This window comes from Anarrhichthys ocellatus, unplaced genomic scaffold, assembly GCF_004355925.1.
Source record: "Anarrhichthys ocellatus isolate YVR2014 unplaced genomic scaffold, GSC_Weel_1.0 scaffold6, whole genome shotgun sequence".
Taxonomy (NCBI): Eukaryota; Metazoa; Chordata; class Actinopteri; order Perciformes; family Anarhichadidae; genus Anarrhichthys; species Anarrhichthys ocellatus.
The window spans coordinates 10601441-10615024 of record NW_022280036.1 but is presented as its reverse complement, the minus strand read 5'-3'; the positions used below and the strand labels follow the sequence as shown (position 1 = coordinate 10615024).

The window sequence follows — 13584 nt, the reverse complement described above, 5'->3', positions numbered from 1 at the left end:
TATATATATATATATATATATATATAATTTTTGACAGTCAATGATTTAGTTAAAAAAAAAAATTGAAGTACCTTCTAATTTACTGCTGAGGCATGTTAGTTAATTCATGAAAATAATGTATGAACTACCCTGCAACACATGTAACATACTTGGAGCGATGTGGACTTAAGGGAGCCCTTTGCTGCCCTGTGACTACCGCACATTCAGCAACAGACTCCATCTGGTTTTACAGTCCAAATACACAGACAGAGAAAAGCTGTGTTCCCCAGTGTTCCCCCTGCCTGTCACTGGCCCTACCTCATGTTGTGACATTAATTATTGTGTTTTTCCATATGTTCCATACATGCAAGGCCAAGATTCATCTTTCATCCAGTCAGCCTGGAAACTTGGAACTCAAATCCCTATAAAGCAATGTTTTATTTAAGGTTATTTGTCACAGTCTCCTTGGCCATTTATTTTTCTCCAGCAACAGCACATTTTACAGATTTACTTTTGGAAGAATTACATACTTTTCTATTCTTCTATAATGCACTTTCTGCACTTGCACTTCTGTAAAAGCTCAGTAGGCATAAAATGGTTCTATATATTTAGTTTTCAGTCTAGCTCGGCACCTCTAGACAGATCAATATAGTAGTTTTAAGTAGGTTTAGCGTGCTAGCTTTGAGAGAAACTGGGTGCGACTAAGCCAGGAAAGGGTCTTCAGGGGGAGCAGCACATGCTGAAAAAGTGGATATCATAGCAGACCTCAGCCAGAACATGGGGGGAAAAGTCATTGCTCAGAGCAGGTTGATTTCATGCCCCAATGCATGCGGCAGTAATTGCACCCAGACCCGTTTTTATTGCGAGTTGATTTTAAGGAGGGCTGAATGGAGAAACATTCTGTAAAGTGTTTATTTTGGGGGATGACCTTTATTAACCCATTTTCCAGGCAGGTTCCCCTGAGGTGGCCTGGCTCAGTGCTAGATTAACCATCGCAGGCCCATGGTAGCTGTGCTGCTCCCCATCATAGAGTTTCAGGAAGCAGAGAATGACAGTAAGATTGGACCTTGTAACATGTGTGCAAAACCCCCACGCACCACTTTTGAGATGTAAGCTACTCACCAACCCCTGACACACACATGCAGTGGGTTTGAGTTGATGTTCCCAGTAGGCAAGTCAGCAACAGACTGGATGGTGAAGGTTAATGTGTGAGTGGAACAGACAGTCAGAGAATGACATTAAAATGAAATACAGCAAGCGGCGAGCATTTTTCAACTGCCTGCTATTTATCCTCTGCTGAAAACTGTTGTAGTAAATTACTGGATTGTCTTCAGGCTTTTATCATCTAAATAAATGATCATCCAAGATAATGTGAGAATTTGATCTTCCCTTGAGGTGAGGGTCGCCTGTGTAAAACATTCAGCAATCCTCTTGCTAACATGTTGTATCTACTGCAACAGCAAGCGTGCCGGTGAATGCTTCTCTCAACACGTACAGTAATTCTCCAAAGAATCCGTACAGACCTACTGAGCCTCTCTGCTCTCTCTCCTTCATGTTGCTTTTTCTAACGGATGCTGGAACAATATGTGCATATGTGGGGGTCTTTGATGTACCGAGGTGAAATTGTGGTTTGGATTAAGGGCAGGCGTAGCTCGGCCAGGTATTGTGTGAGCACAGGACGGCCGTCAGGGCCGCAGAGCCCCTGTCAGCACGCGTTAGCAGGAGCTGTGATCTGGCCTCCCTCTGAGTGGGCTCTGTGTTTCTGTGTACCATGCCTATGCTTAGGCCTCTCTCTGATCTCTGCTCCCTATCTGTTCAGCAGGTCCAGGGTCACATGTCTCCGCTCATGATCCCCATTTTTCCACACGACCAGCGCACTCTGGCAGCAGCAGCTGCCGCCCAGCAAGGATTTCTCTTCCCTCCGGGAATGTCTTATAAGCCAGGTATGCAACTTAAGTATTCATTTTGTCCTCCGCCTTTTCTCTCTTGCCATGGCCTTTTACCTTACACTTAAATTCATAATTATGATTTTTAGTCTAAAAGTTGCTGCAGTCGCACAGCAACAAACAAATGCTTGATTCACACCCGAGGCCGCTGGCATGCTCGGCTCTGTCTGAACTTGGACTTGAGACCAAGGACTGGGAATGTTATAGTCCATGTGGAACAATAGGTATAGGTAGAGAAGCAATGGAACGTCAACACGTCTTCAACATTAAAGAATATTTCAGGACTGTGCTGGCTCTGTAATTGTTTTGTATCCACTGTCGGAGGTTTGGGAGATGAACCCTGCATGAAAAGTCTTCCCCTTCTTATTTGCATAGAGAGCAACTCCCCTCTTACAGTTTCACACAAGTATGTCTTTTGATAGTGAAATTAAGTAATTAAAAGACAATTACTAGGTGGATAGCTTGGATGATGTAAGGAACAGGTTTTCCTGGATGTATAACTGTTTTTATTGCCTGTAACAGCATGCCTCTTTCTTTCCATTTGTCTGTTTGAATTAAGTAAAAGAGAAGCCTTCCACAGCCTTCAAAATAGAAAAAGGTTTTTAGAAAAATTGTTTCAACATGTTAACCAATGCCCTGCCAAAGCAGTAACCTCATACACCCTTATATCCTTGAGAGAATTAAAGATGTGCCACCACATACTAGTTTGAATGTATTTATTTAAAATATAAAAACAAATAGGCATGACCTACAATGCTTCCTTCTTCTCATTCTAACCTTTTCCCCTCACATGGCTTTCTTGATCCCAGAGCCTAGCAATTTTTTTTTAGATGTGTCTCTTAGTTATCTAATCAAATTGTTGTTTTTGTTTTTTTAGTTCTCACTCCCATACATGCAAATAGAAGGATACAGTGAAAACCTCACTGTCCAGAAAAGTATTTATTAGTCAGCTTGAAAAAGGAAAGTCCTCCTGGTTGTTATAAAACAGGCCCGGAACAAGGAAAAGGTCTAAAAACAGAAAAAGAAGCACTGGGAAGTCAGCAGGTTTGCAGCAGAACATTAAAAGGTGTGGTAGTGCAGTTAATGAATTAACTATAAAACCACAGAATGAAAAAGAAAGTCAGCTATTTTGAAACTATGGACCCATGACAGCTTAAACAAAGTGCCTGAGGGGGAGTCTTTTACTTGTGTGCTTTCTGCAATAGGTCTGACATGGAAAATGTTTTAGTTCAAATAACAGGAGCTATTACGGAATCATGGTCAGGGGTCGCCATGTGTATAGGTCCTGCATAATTCATGAGTTCATGAAGAAAAAGCAAAGGGGGTCTGAAAATGACTCGTGTAGTCAGGAGAGGTATTTGAAAACCTCTATTATTTCTCCACGGCCAACACAATATACACCATATATCCAGAAAGTACAATGTTATCACCACCACCTGCAGGGTATACAGGATGCTGCCGTGTCCTTTCTCCATGAAGTGAGTGGCCAAGCATTCACTTCCAAGACTAAGGCACACTAATCTGATATCATTATGAGAAAGCTCCCAGGGACCACTGCTTATGACCCCCAGCCCTGTGGTGCTCACATGGCAACAGAGTCATTCTGGCACCGTAGTGGTAAGTCATCACCCCATCCACTGGCTGTGCTCAATGGCCTGGTGTTGCATGGTAGACAAGCACAGTCATAGAAACATCAAGTCATCTTCTAAACAAATAGACTTCCCTGTCTGTTTGCACTGTTTACACAGACATGGCGGCATTCAGTCTGATGTGCCTCTAATGGACTTGCAGAATGACCCCATAGTCTTTGGGCTCCTCTGCCAGTCTTCCACATAGACATCCTGCTGACAGTTGACATTTCCCTTCTGCTATTTTATTTCAAATCTTGTATTTTTACCACATTTTAGGTTTTTAGGACAATGTGTTTTGTTTTTCTTGTAATTAAATGAAGTTTGGTGACTTAAGTTTTTTTGTTTTACTCTATGGCCTCATCTGATATTTCTTATTTTCATGTAAGCCTGTTTTTCTGCTAACAGCTTTGGTATTTCAATAGAATGTAAAAGCCAGTGAAAAGAGAAGATCAAGTTTGAGGGTTGTCGTCATATACTTCATTCATCATCATTTGATCTGTTCTAAGAAAGGTCTCCGCTACATCTGTCAACCTTCAGCAGATCTATGACTTATATTTCATGGCACCGCATGCGCAGGGAAATACAGCCTGATGTGACCATGGCGTCACCTGCACCCCCACCCTTTGCATTCAGAGTCCAGGCTCTGGGCATGGGACCAGCCATGGCCAGTAAAATACAAAACACAGTTTTAAATGTAATTCCCTTTCACCAGTGACGTTAACCTGGCACAGCGCCCATTCTGCTGGAGTCTGGTGCCTCGACTGTGTGCCCCCAAGACTGAGACCTTGGAGCCCGAGACCCCCCCAGCAGTGGTGGTGTGCTCACTTAGCACATGACTCTCCCCAGGTTTCACATGACATCCAAAGACATCCAGCCATTTATTATTCCCAACCCCTACGTCACAGACGGCACAGAGAGAGGGAGATGGAGAGAAAGCGATACCAAAAAAAAGGGAGGTGTAGAAATAACCACAGTGCACCCCCGCACATCCAAGCCAGCACTATTTGAAACCACTTCTGCTGTGTGATTTTATTTGCTACTAAATGGGGATTGAATTTCCATGGCCTGTATCACATTGTGCTGTGCTGTACAAGATTGCAAAGTGAGGCGAGCAGGCGAGGGCAAAGTGAAAGAGAAGGTATATACATTTACCTTGTCTGTGGCTTAATGGCTCCATATGTTTGTGAGATGAAGTGACAGGCAGAAGTGGGGTCTGAGCGAAGGGCAACTACCCCCTCCCAACTGTCTTTGTGCACCCCACCTCCTCCAGACACATCCTTTAACCCCCCCCCCCCCCCCCACCCATGAACGCTGCGCTGCCGAGTCTCACTGGGTCTGTTCTGTCCCTCTCAACACACTAGGTTGAGTGTGTGAAAGTGTCTGGTACTCGGTTATACATCCTCGTGGATATCATTCATGCAGCAGCCATTTTTATATCCCTTGCTGACAAACGTGCTGATGGCAGGCCAACAGTAGTGAGTAGTAATAAATAGAGCTACCATTTGGAGAACCCATTCTTCCTTGCTTGATCACAGTGATACGCGAGATAAGAATGTGTGGGTTTTTTTCCAACCTTGTTATTGTGACTACACACTTGTTATAACCAGTTTGCATACAAGTGCTTTCACTGTGCTGCCAAAGCTATCACTCAGAAACAAACAATGTAGTGTTGAACAATAGCCAGGCAAGTCCACAGCTGTATGAACTGCCTGAGAGAACATGCTGGTCCTTTTACATCATCTCTAATGAAACACCAGGGGAGATATTCAACATGTATTCTGAACACACACACACACACACACACATGAACCTTAAAAGAACTTGTAAACAATGTAGTAGTTATTTCCAGGAGGAGTACTGTGCAGGTGGAGGAAGGAGGGAATGGTGTAGAACTACCTAAGTAATCCTGCTCCAGTCAAACCAGCTTACCCTTTTGTTCATGCAGATGTTTGGGCTTGAAGCCGAGGGCTCGTTGCAATGTGCCACATTGCTGTGGTAAAGTAGTGGATGGCCCAGGATCCTTGTTGGCACTTGCCTGGTCGCTGTGGGCCGGCTCATTGTCTGAACCTGTATGCATTGTGTCTCTCCCTCTCTGACAGGTGATAACTACCCGGTGCAGTTCATTCCATCCACAATGGCAGCTGCAGCAGCGTCAGGATTCAGCCCCCTTCAGCTTCAGGTATGTACAATACTATGACAAAGAATACTAGGGACGCCCGCCAAGCCCGGGGTAGATGGCTAAGCAGCTGTACGCTAAGTAATGAGCTGCACACTAAATAATCCTGGAGGCCCCCAGCTCACACACGCTTATCACCTTACATATGTAATTTATCCTGTTTTATAGAGGATTTATCCCCACTAGCTCTAGCAGACAGAGGAGTTAGGAAGATAATAGTTATTAAAGAGAATGAGAATCACTTTAGTTGCTTTAATCGCCTGCCAGTGAATTTATCAGAAGATGATTGACTGTGAAAGCAAAGAATCTCCTTATTAATGCTTTTGTCTATTAGAGCCACTGTAATATTTTATCTCTGCGAGGAAGACAACTGAAGGGAAATAGTGGGCAAACAATCTGAGTCATTTTAATATATAGATGTGTTGTGTTATACACAGTGAGGCTGAGTAGGGTGTTGTGCCACATAAAATGTTGGGATAGGCTCCAAGCCCTACAGGCTCCTCCAGGACTTTTCTCATGCAGCATTTAAAAAAAGCTGAACCCAGGTCAGGGCTTAACCTGAGGCCATAATATTTAATAAAGATAATCGTCTTCGTTCCATCCTTTAAGTTGTCACTACTGTTACCAGGGCTTCACTGAGCTTGTGCATAATCTTTGTTCCCTAATTAGTGATAATGATTCCCTTGTTAACTTTTATTCTGACTTTTATTTCCATAAACAAAACTATACAAGTAGAAACGGTAGGCTGAATAACAACCCTATTTATTCAGCTGCCCTCCTTCTCTAATTATCAGTTTCCTTTGCAGTTGGCAGTAATTGTAGATCTTAAGTCTATTTGAAATGATAAATCCGTTGTTTGGAGACAAATGAAGCAAATAAAGGAGTGAAAAGCATTTATCCTGACAGTTAGTTAAATGGCCAATGCCGCTTTGTCAACAACAGGCAACCATTATTGAAAGCTGCAACATGTGATGCTCAACAGCAGAAAGAAATATGTCATGACAAAACAAGAGAGCTCAAGACCGAGGGGGAGGAACCCTTAGCACACTGATATATGTGGCATTTGTCCTTCTGAAGTTACCGCTGTCAGTGTTAACGAGCCTTGGCAAGTTCTAACAATGCACGCAGCTGGCTGTGAAGAGTTGTGCGTCATTATGCAGCCATGAGAGGAGCTATTGGAAGCATGTAAGGTGTTAAATGAGTCTGCTCATGTTTGAAGATGTGTGTCTGTGAGAGCAAAAGGTGGAGACTGCGTATGTGAATATGTTTCTGGAGTGTATGTGTGTCGCTTAGTTTGTGTATCATGTAGAGGTCCATTGGAAAGGAGTGGTAGTTCAGATAGGCATGCAGAGTCTATTTATAATGGTGTATGAGGTCAGATGAGACAGTCATATATCTGAAGGTTGGGGTGAGGAGGGGAGAGTGATTAATTCTGATTATGTATCTAACCCTGGGAATGGGGTAAAAACAGTGCCTCCAAGACCATGACTTGGCTGACCTTTACAAAACACAGTAAACAAAAAGAGGTGCATTTTCCATTAATTGAAGTCTGTCAGCCTGTCACATATTCCGCCTGCTGGCTGCTATTTACCCTGCATAGAGACTCCCCTTAAAACAGCAAGGCAAGTCAAACATGCCCTTTTCTACATAGCTGGGATCAACAAACCATGTGACTGCCATCACTTACTCTACAAAGCACTGGGAGCCTGCTATGATTAAAAACATCATATCAAGCCAGACCTGGAATTAAGTTAGTGTTGACTCCTCTCTTTGGAGCAATAATAGCTTCAGCATCCTCTTCTCCTTCAAACTGAAACTATTGAAAAGTATACTCCAGTACGTGTGTGTGTTTGAGTTTGACAGAGAGGGCTCGGAGGTACAAATGACAAAATCACCAGAGGAGAACAAAACAGAATAAGAACAATTTAATTTGAGTTGAAAGTAGTGCAGTGAATTATCTGAGCTGCACTCTAGAGGTGTCTTAGGGCTCCTGTAGAAAAAAAGAAATGTGACAGCTACTTTGAAATTAACACATTATGTCCAGTGTTATGATGGTGCAACTTGTAATTTAAACCCCACTGGTAAGATTGTTTGGGATAAAACATGACGAAAGTTAAATAAGGTGATTTAAGCACAGTACTCCACTAAATATTTAAACTGTTCTGAACTTTTCTAGTTTCACCTCCAAGCCCATTCTTCATCAACACACACACAAAATCCCCCACACATATGGCTGAATAGGCTGCCCCCCAAAATTAAAATATCTCTTCCTGTCAGCTGCATGGCAAGGTATAATTTTCACCAATTTACTCAGTTTAGATTGTGCATTATATGAACCTTAAAAATTATCTTATTGGAAGAATTAATTCCCACAATGCTGAAGAGGTAATGTGATCAGCCATCCAGTCAGTGAGGCTAGCCGCTCCGTCAGTCTTAATGTTGGCCACGTAGCCGCTTCACAATCTCCTCTGTCATAATAGTCTGGGATCCTTCCCCCCTATTCCCCGCCCTCTCTCTCCAAAGAGAAGAAAACCCAACAAGGTAACAAAGGCTTAGAGCTGATGGATGTAAATGAATCTTCCAGGATGCGTTTGAGTGTTGGAGACTGTAATTTGCTTGTCAATACGAGGTGGTTGCATCACTCCGGTGGCTGGCAGTCTGCAAGTGGCTGTCACCAGGCATTGCTGTACCACAAGGCAATTTCACTCAATGTTTTCCTGACAGATTGGCTCTCGTCCTCAACTCACAGGAGAGGAGGCGGGTAAACTATCCAGCGCGACATGCCCCTCTTCATTAGTAGCCACACAGAGCGGGGATGAGCCCAGGACCAGCAGGAAACAATGGCTCGATCCCTGCCTGTCCTTCCCTGATTACAACTGACACCTCTCACCTAACAGAGGAAATTGTGTTCAGATTGTACCCCAATCTGTCCCGACACCTACTATATTCAGTTGAGTGAAGAGGCAAGAAAGGGATTTCCCTAATTCCACAAAAGAATTTTCTATTTGGGATAGCACTTAATTTGCTGTGTGTACGCTACACCTTGCATCGCCCGTCCTTTTTACAGAACCAGTAAACAGGAGGAGGACCTTTGAGAAAGTCCCGTTTTTTATCATTGGAAGCAGATTTTAGCGTTTAAGCCATTTTAAAGAAAGTGTTATTGGATAAAACAGAACATCTGGGTTCTCTGTATGCAGTATCACAGTTAGGACTAAATAAATAGAAACCCTCTGCTTTCAATCAGTCAAAGCTCCATTTTCTATCGCTTGCTGTCTCTGTCTCACTGTCTTGCTTTTCCAATTTCCCATCCACATCTTGAACCCTCTCTCAGTATCTTAGTTTGTGTATTTCTCTTTGAATTACTCCCATCCTCTTTTCTTTGCTCATTCTGTCTGTGTGTTGCTTCCCCCCCCCCCCCCCCTGAATTGTCGAGGCCCATCACATCCTTATGCTTTATAGCGCTGGAAGTCGAGCCGCTTGAGTTAAGACTTAACGCCGCAATTACCATCCGCCGTATTTGCCATGGCATCTTTCTAGGCCCATGATAAACCTGGGCCCAGCCTCAGCTAATGCTCCCACTGTAAAGATGAAAAGCAGCCCACATGCTCAGCGACAACCCGGACCAGATCTCAAGCAGACAGACACATCTGAAGGAGTACTCAGAGGCTTAGACTACTAGAGTGATAAGAAAGAGTGTTACACAGTCAGGGACAAACAGGAAGAAAATGGGAGAGCAGCAAACCTCACATTATCTTTTGTTTGGATGTAAATGCCTCTGTAGTACAGATGTGAAGAAACGGCTTCCATCATTAACAAGTGAAGCACTTTTGACTTTGAAAGAGAGAGGGAGAGAGGAGGAGGGGAGAAAAGAGAGTACAGACATACTGTAGAGAGCAGCTGTTTCTGTGTTTATGAGCAGAGGAGCTCGGTCTTTGAAGGTAACCCAGAGCAGTGCAGCGATGCTAGCTGTGTGTGGAAGGCTGGCTAATAGGACAGCTATGTGAGCAGCTGGATAGAGGCAGTGGTGAACAGAGGGACAGATGGACAGATAGAGTGGATAATGCAGTGAGCTGCACTGAATGGGAGGGCTGGCTCTGGGGCCCCTGGGCCTGGAGAACCCACACACACACTTACAGATGATGGACTGTGTTTGTGTGTGAATGTGCGAGAAAGAGAAACTGATAGACTTCAACATATACGTATACTGTAGATGTAAGATAGAGAAAGGCAAGGGGAGGGGTTAGAGTAGAGCAGGTTGGGTGCCAGCAGATGAGACAGATGTTGGGCCATACTGGAAAGCATCGGCACAGTGCACCAGGACGCCTTCCTCCACTCCAGACATCTGGGCCTAGCCTGGGTCAGCCTGCCCGGTCGCCCTGGGCAATGAGCCTGTACAAGCCTTGTGGCAAACGGGGCTGGCGCTGTACTGCCTTTTAAATGGTGCGGTGCACTGAAGCACACTTAATGCCCTCATATCCAGCCCAGTGCTCAGCACCCAGGCCAGGCAGAGGTGAATGAGACATTGACAAACAGACACACTCGCACACAAAGAGACAGGAATGTTTTCAAGAGTGTGGCAGTCATTAGACAATGCTCACCTCATGTAAAATGCAGAGGATATTAATTGGATTAGGAATTGTTAAGGCAGTTTGTTTGTGTATTTCCTGCAGTTATAAATGCGCACTGCTCCATCATTGCTGGCAGCAAAGAATCTGACAAATATCTGCCGCTGTATTTTCCAGCACTATTGTCATGCTGTGACTGACTTTTTAAAAGTAAAAAGAATATAGACATTTGTTTTTTCACTGAAAGTTTTTTTTCTTATTGTAAAGCAATATGCTCCATCGTTTGCAGAAGGAAAAAAAATATTAATGAGCACTACAAGGAAATCAATGCTTTTTTTTATAGTATCAGCTTTGTTGTTTTACTAAACAAACAGGGGCAGATGGTCTTAGTTGCTTATCATACTTCTGAGATGTCTAGCATTATTGGCAGAGTGTGTAATTTCAGTGTCATGTCGCAGGCAGAAAAGTGAACCTCCCCGTTTAACCTCTGCTGCCTTCAGAGGGCTTGTTTTTAATTACCAGAGGCTAACAGGCTGACCTTGGGCGTGCTGCACTCACTTTGAATCCATGCTTGCTGAGATCTGCTCCGCTCTACTGGGAAGCAGGGAATGATGGGGTCAGAAGGAAGACCTTAGATGTTGTATTAGCATGTCTTCTCATTTAAGTGTCTTGTATCTGTATTATGAAATAATGTTTTACGAAGAAAGGCAAAACCTGTCAAAGCATACTTTTTTTAACACCCACATTAGCTGTTATATTCATGTTGCTATTTTTTTATTTGCATACAAGATGTCCCATAGTGTGCGGCTCTATTACATGTGGCTTAGAAGATGTATATTTTTCCCTGATCAAAAAAGCAAAACAACTAGTGTAAAGGGGGAAAAAGGGAAACAGAAGGGTCTTGAGCTCCACTCAGGCCTTTGCCTACTCCTATAGTACCCCAGAGTTTGAGTATTGACTTTCAGCTTGACCCTAAATACCATGAACCTTTTGCCGCCCCCACCTGGCAAGTAGATATGATAAGGGGTTATTAGATGTGAGATAGTCAATTGGGGGAAGTGGGCAGATGTCTTCTGCTTAGGGAGGCCAGCCTTGGCAGGATGCATAATCCCTCAGCTTTTGACACCACAATGCCTTTTAAATTGACAACTTCCTGTTCTGTTTTATGAGGTTGTTGTTTCTAACTTGATTATGTATTGAGAGTCAAACAATAATTTTGTAATGCATTGTAAATTACAATTTATTTTTCACCGAGACATACCCCAATGCTAAGGCAAAGGTCTCCAGACTTCACTCATTGAAGGTATTGCATATCTACCCTTGAGCAGTGTATGGTGGGTTAACACACCTTCCATCTGTCTCTCCCCCTGATTTTATTTATTGTTCTTTGGCTCTTGGAGGCAGAGTGTTCCTTGTTAAAAGGATAAACATTGATTCTCACTCCATGGCACTGAATCTCTAATCAGTGCTGAAACGGGGCACCCAGACTGCGTCTAATTTTAGGCAATGCCTAATTATGCTCTTTTTCCGGGACAATAAAGTTCTTCCCACTTAAGGTCAGGGGCATGCTCGTCAACAGGCTGTTAGCAAACATCTGACTCCACTTCCGCTCCTCTACTAACACGAGCCTGAAGTGACATCCAGTGAACGGAGACTCCCCTCTCTCTCTCTCTCTCTCTGTCCCCCCCTCCCACACAAACACACTGACACGCAGAGTGCCTTTACCACTGACATTAACTAAGTCTAGCTCAGATGTGAAGAAAATAGAGTTGGCTACTGTGTCTGTTCCTGTTGGAGACAAAAGGCTGTTTGTGAGGGAGGTGGGGGCAGTGCTATCATTGTAGGAACATAATCGGTCTGTCATTTCCGCTGCCCATGCGCTGTTGTTATCCCCAGGTCCCCTGGAAGAATGGACCTTTTGTACTGCCGCTTATGTGGCAGCGATAAAGTTTCTTACAGGAGCACATATGTGTTTATAACTGGAGATATGTGCGCGAACATAAAGTGCTTTGTTTGGCTTTAGTCTGCATCCACACTGTCAAAGGTGAGGCCAGCGGGGCCAGGTCACTTTTTCCCATCCACACAAACGCAGTCTGTATGTGACCAGTCGAACCAGGAAATGAAACCGGGTTTGCTGATTGTTCAGAGGAAAATAAATTAGATTCTTTCTGACAGCACCATCTGACTGGATAACGCAAAAAAAGGAGCAAAATAGCGGGAGGCCAGTGGGGGAGCTAAGGGGCGCTATCTGTCTGATGAAGTGCGGTCTAGGGCTACATGGAGTAACACTCTTTCTCAGACAGTAGCTCTATTTGGCAGACACCTGCCATTTGCAGCAGAAGACAAAAGCCAATCTCATACCTTACCTGGTGGCCAATTCATACAGACCTGAGGCAAAGAGAAGTCTTGGCAGTGCCGGAGTGCTGGGCACAGAAAAACAAGCACAGAAAATGATCATCAAAGCTGTCTGTCATTTGTTTCAGGTTGTAATGATATGAAAATGGGTGCGCAACTTCATGTCAAGACGTTAAACTGTAGCTTTATCCAAGATAAAGGATGAATTACTATGTCAAAAATCTGATCCAACCAACAGTTAGCAGTCTGTGGCTCACCAGATATTTTTCTAGTACTCCCAAACCCTCATATCAACGTCTTTAACCAACCCTTTTTAGTATATGCCACATAATCAGCCCAGTGGTGGAAATGTAAATTAAGCTTTCAGAGTTCAAACCTGTTACAGGCCCAACTGTTATTGAGTGCTTCGCCCAGTCATCTGAACCACCCTCTTGTGTGGTAATGTCACCAACAGTTGGACATCTTACTGATTTATCGCCAAGGAAAATAACGGTGATTACATCAGAGTTCTTTGTGCAGGTTTCTAAGCCGTAATAATGCATGTGTTTAATATATTCTGTGATGGCAGTCCAACTGAGGTTGGGTTTCTGACATTGTGGAATGGGACTGTCTCACATGGCTGTGTGGAGACGAATCCCAGGCCAGGAACTTCAATAGGAAGCTGTGTAGATCTAGAGAAATGAGAGATCTTTGCTAACACACTTGCATCCAGGCTGCAAACTTTTCTCTGTGATGAGTGGAAAATAGGGGCTCCAAGTATTTTGAATGAAAGCCATCTCTGTGTGGTTTTTAAGACTGCTGTCTCTCTCTGGGTTCAGCCTTTGAAATACAGTTAAGACCTTTGATGGAGGTTCTCTGCCAGCCTCATGGAAAGAGAGGAAAGACGAGAGAGAGAGAGAGAGAGAGAGAGAGAGAGAGAGAGAGAGAGAGAG

General features: G+C 43.7%; 1 protein-coding gene across 4 annotated transcripts in view; it reads left to right on the top strand.

The window, feature by feature from the left end:
• The window catches only part of sox6 (SRY-box transcription factor 6), a 136940-nt gene that overhangs the window by 96388 nt on the left and 26968 nt on the right, over window positions 1–13584 (top strand). For 3 of the 4 annotated variants that reach the window (XM_031846355.1, XM_031846353.1, XM_031846356.1), the window contains 2 exons: window positions 1799–1922; window positions 5656–5735. In XM_031846355.1, the coding sequence (XP_031702215.1) occupies window positions 1799–1922; window positions 5656–5735 (204 nt within the window). The remainder of the gene's footprint in view (window positions 1–1798; window positions 1923–5655; window positions 5736–13584) is intronic. The other variant, XM_031846354.1, reaches the window with a different exon arrangement.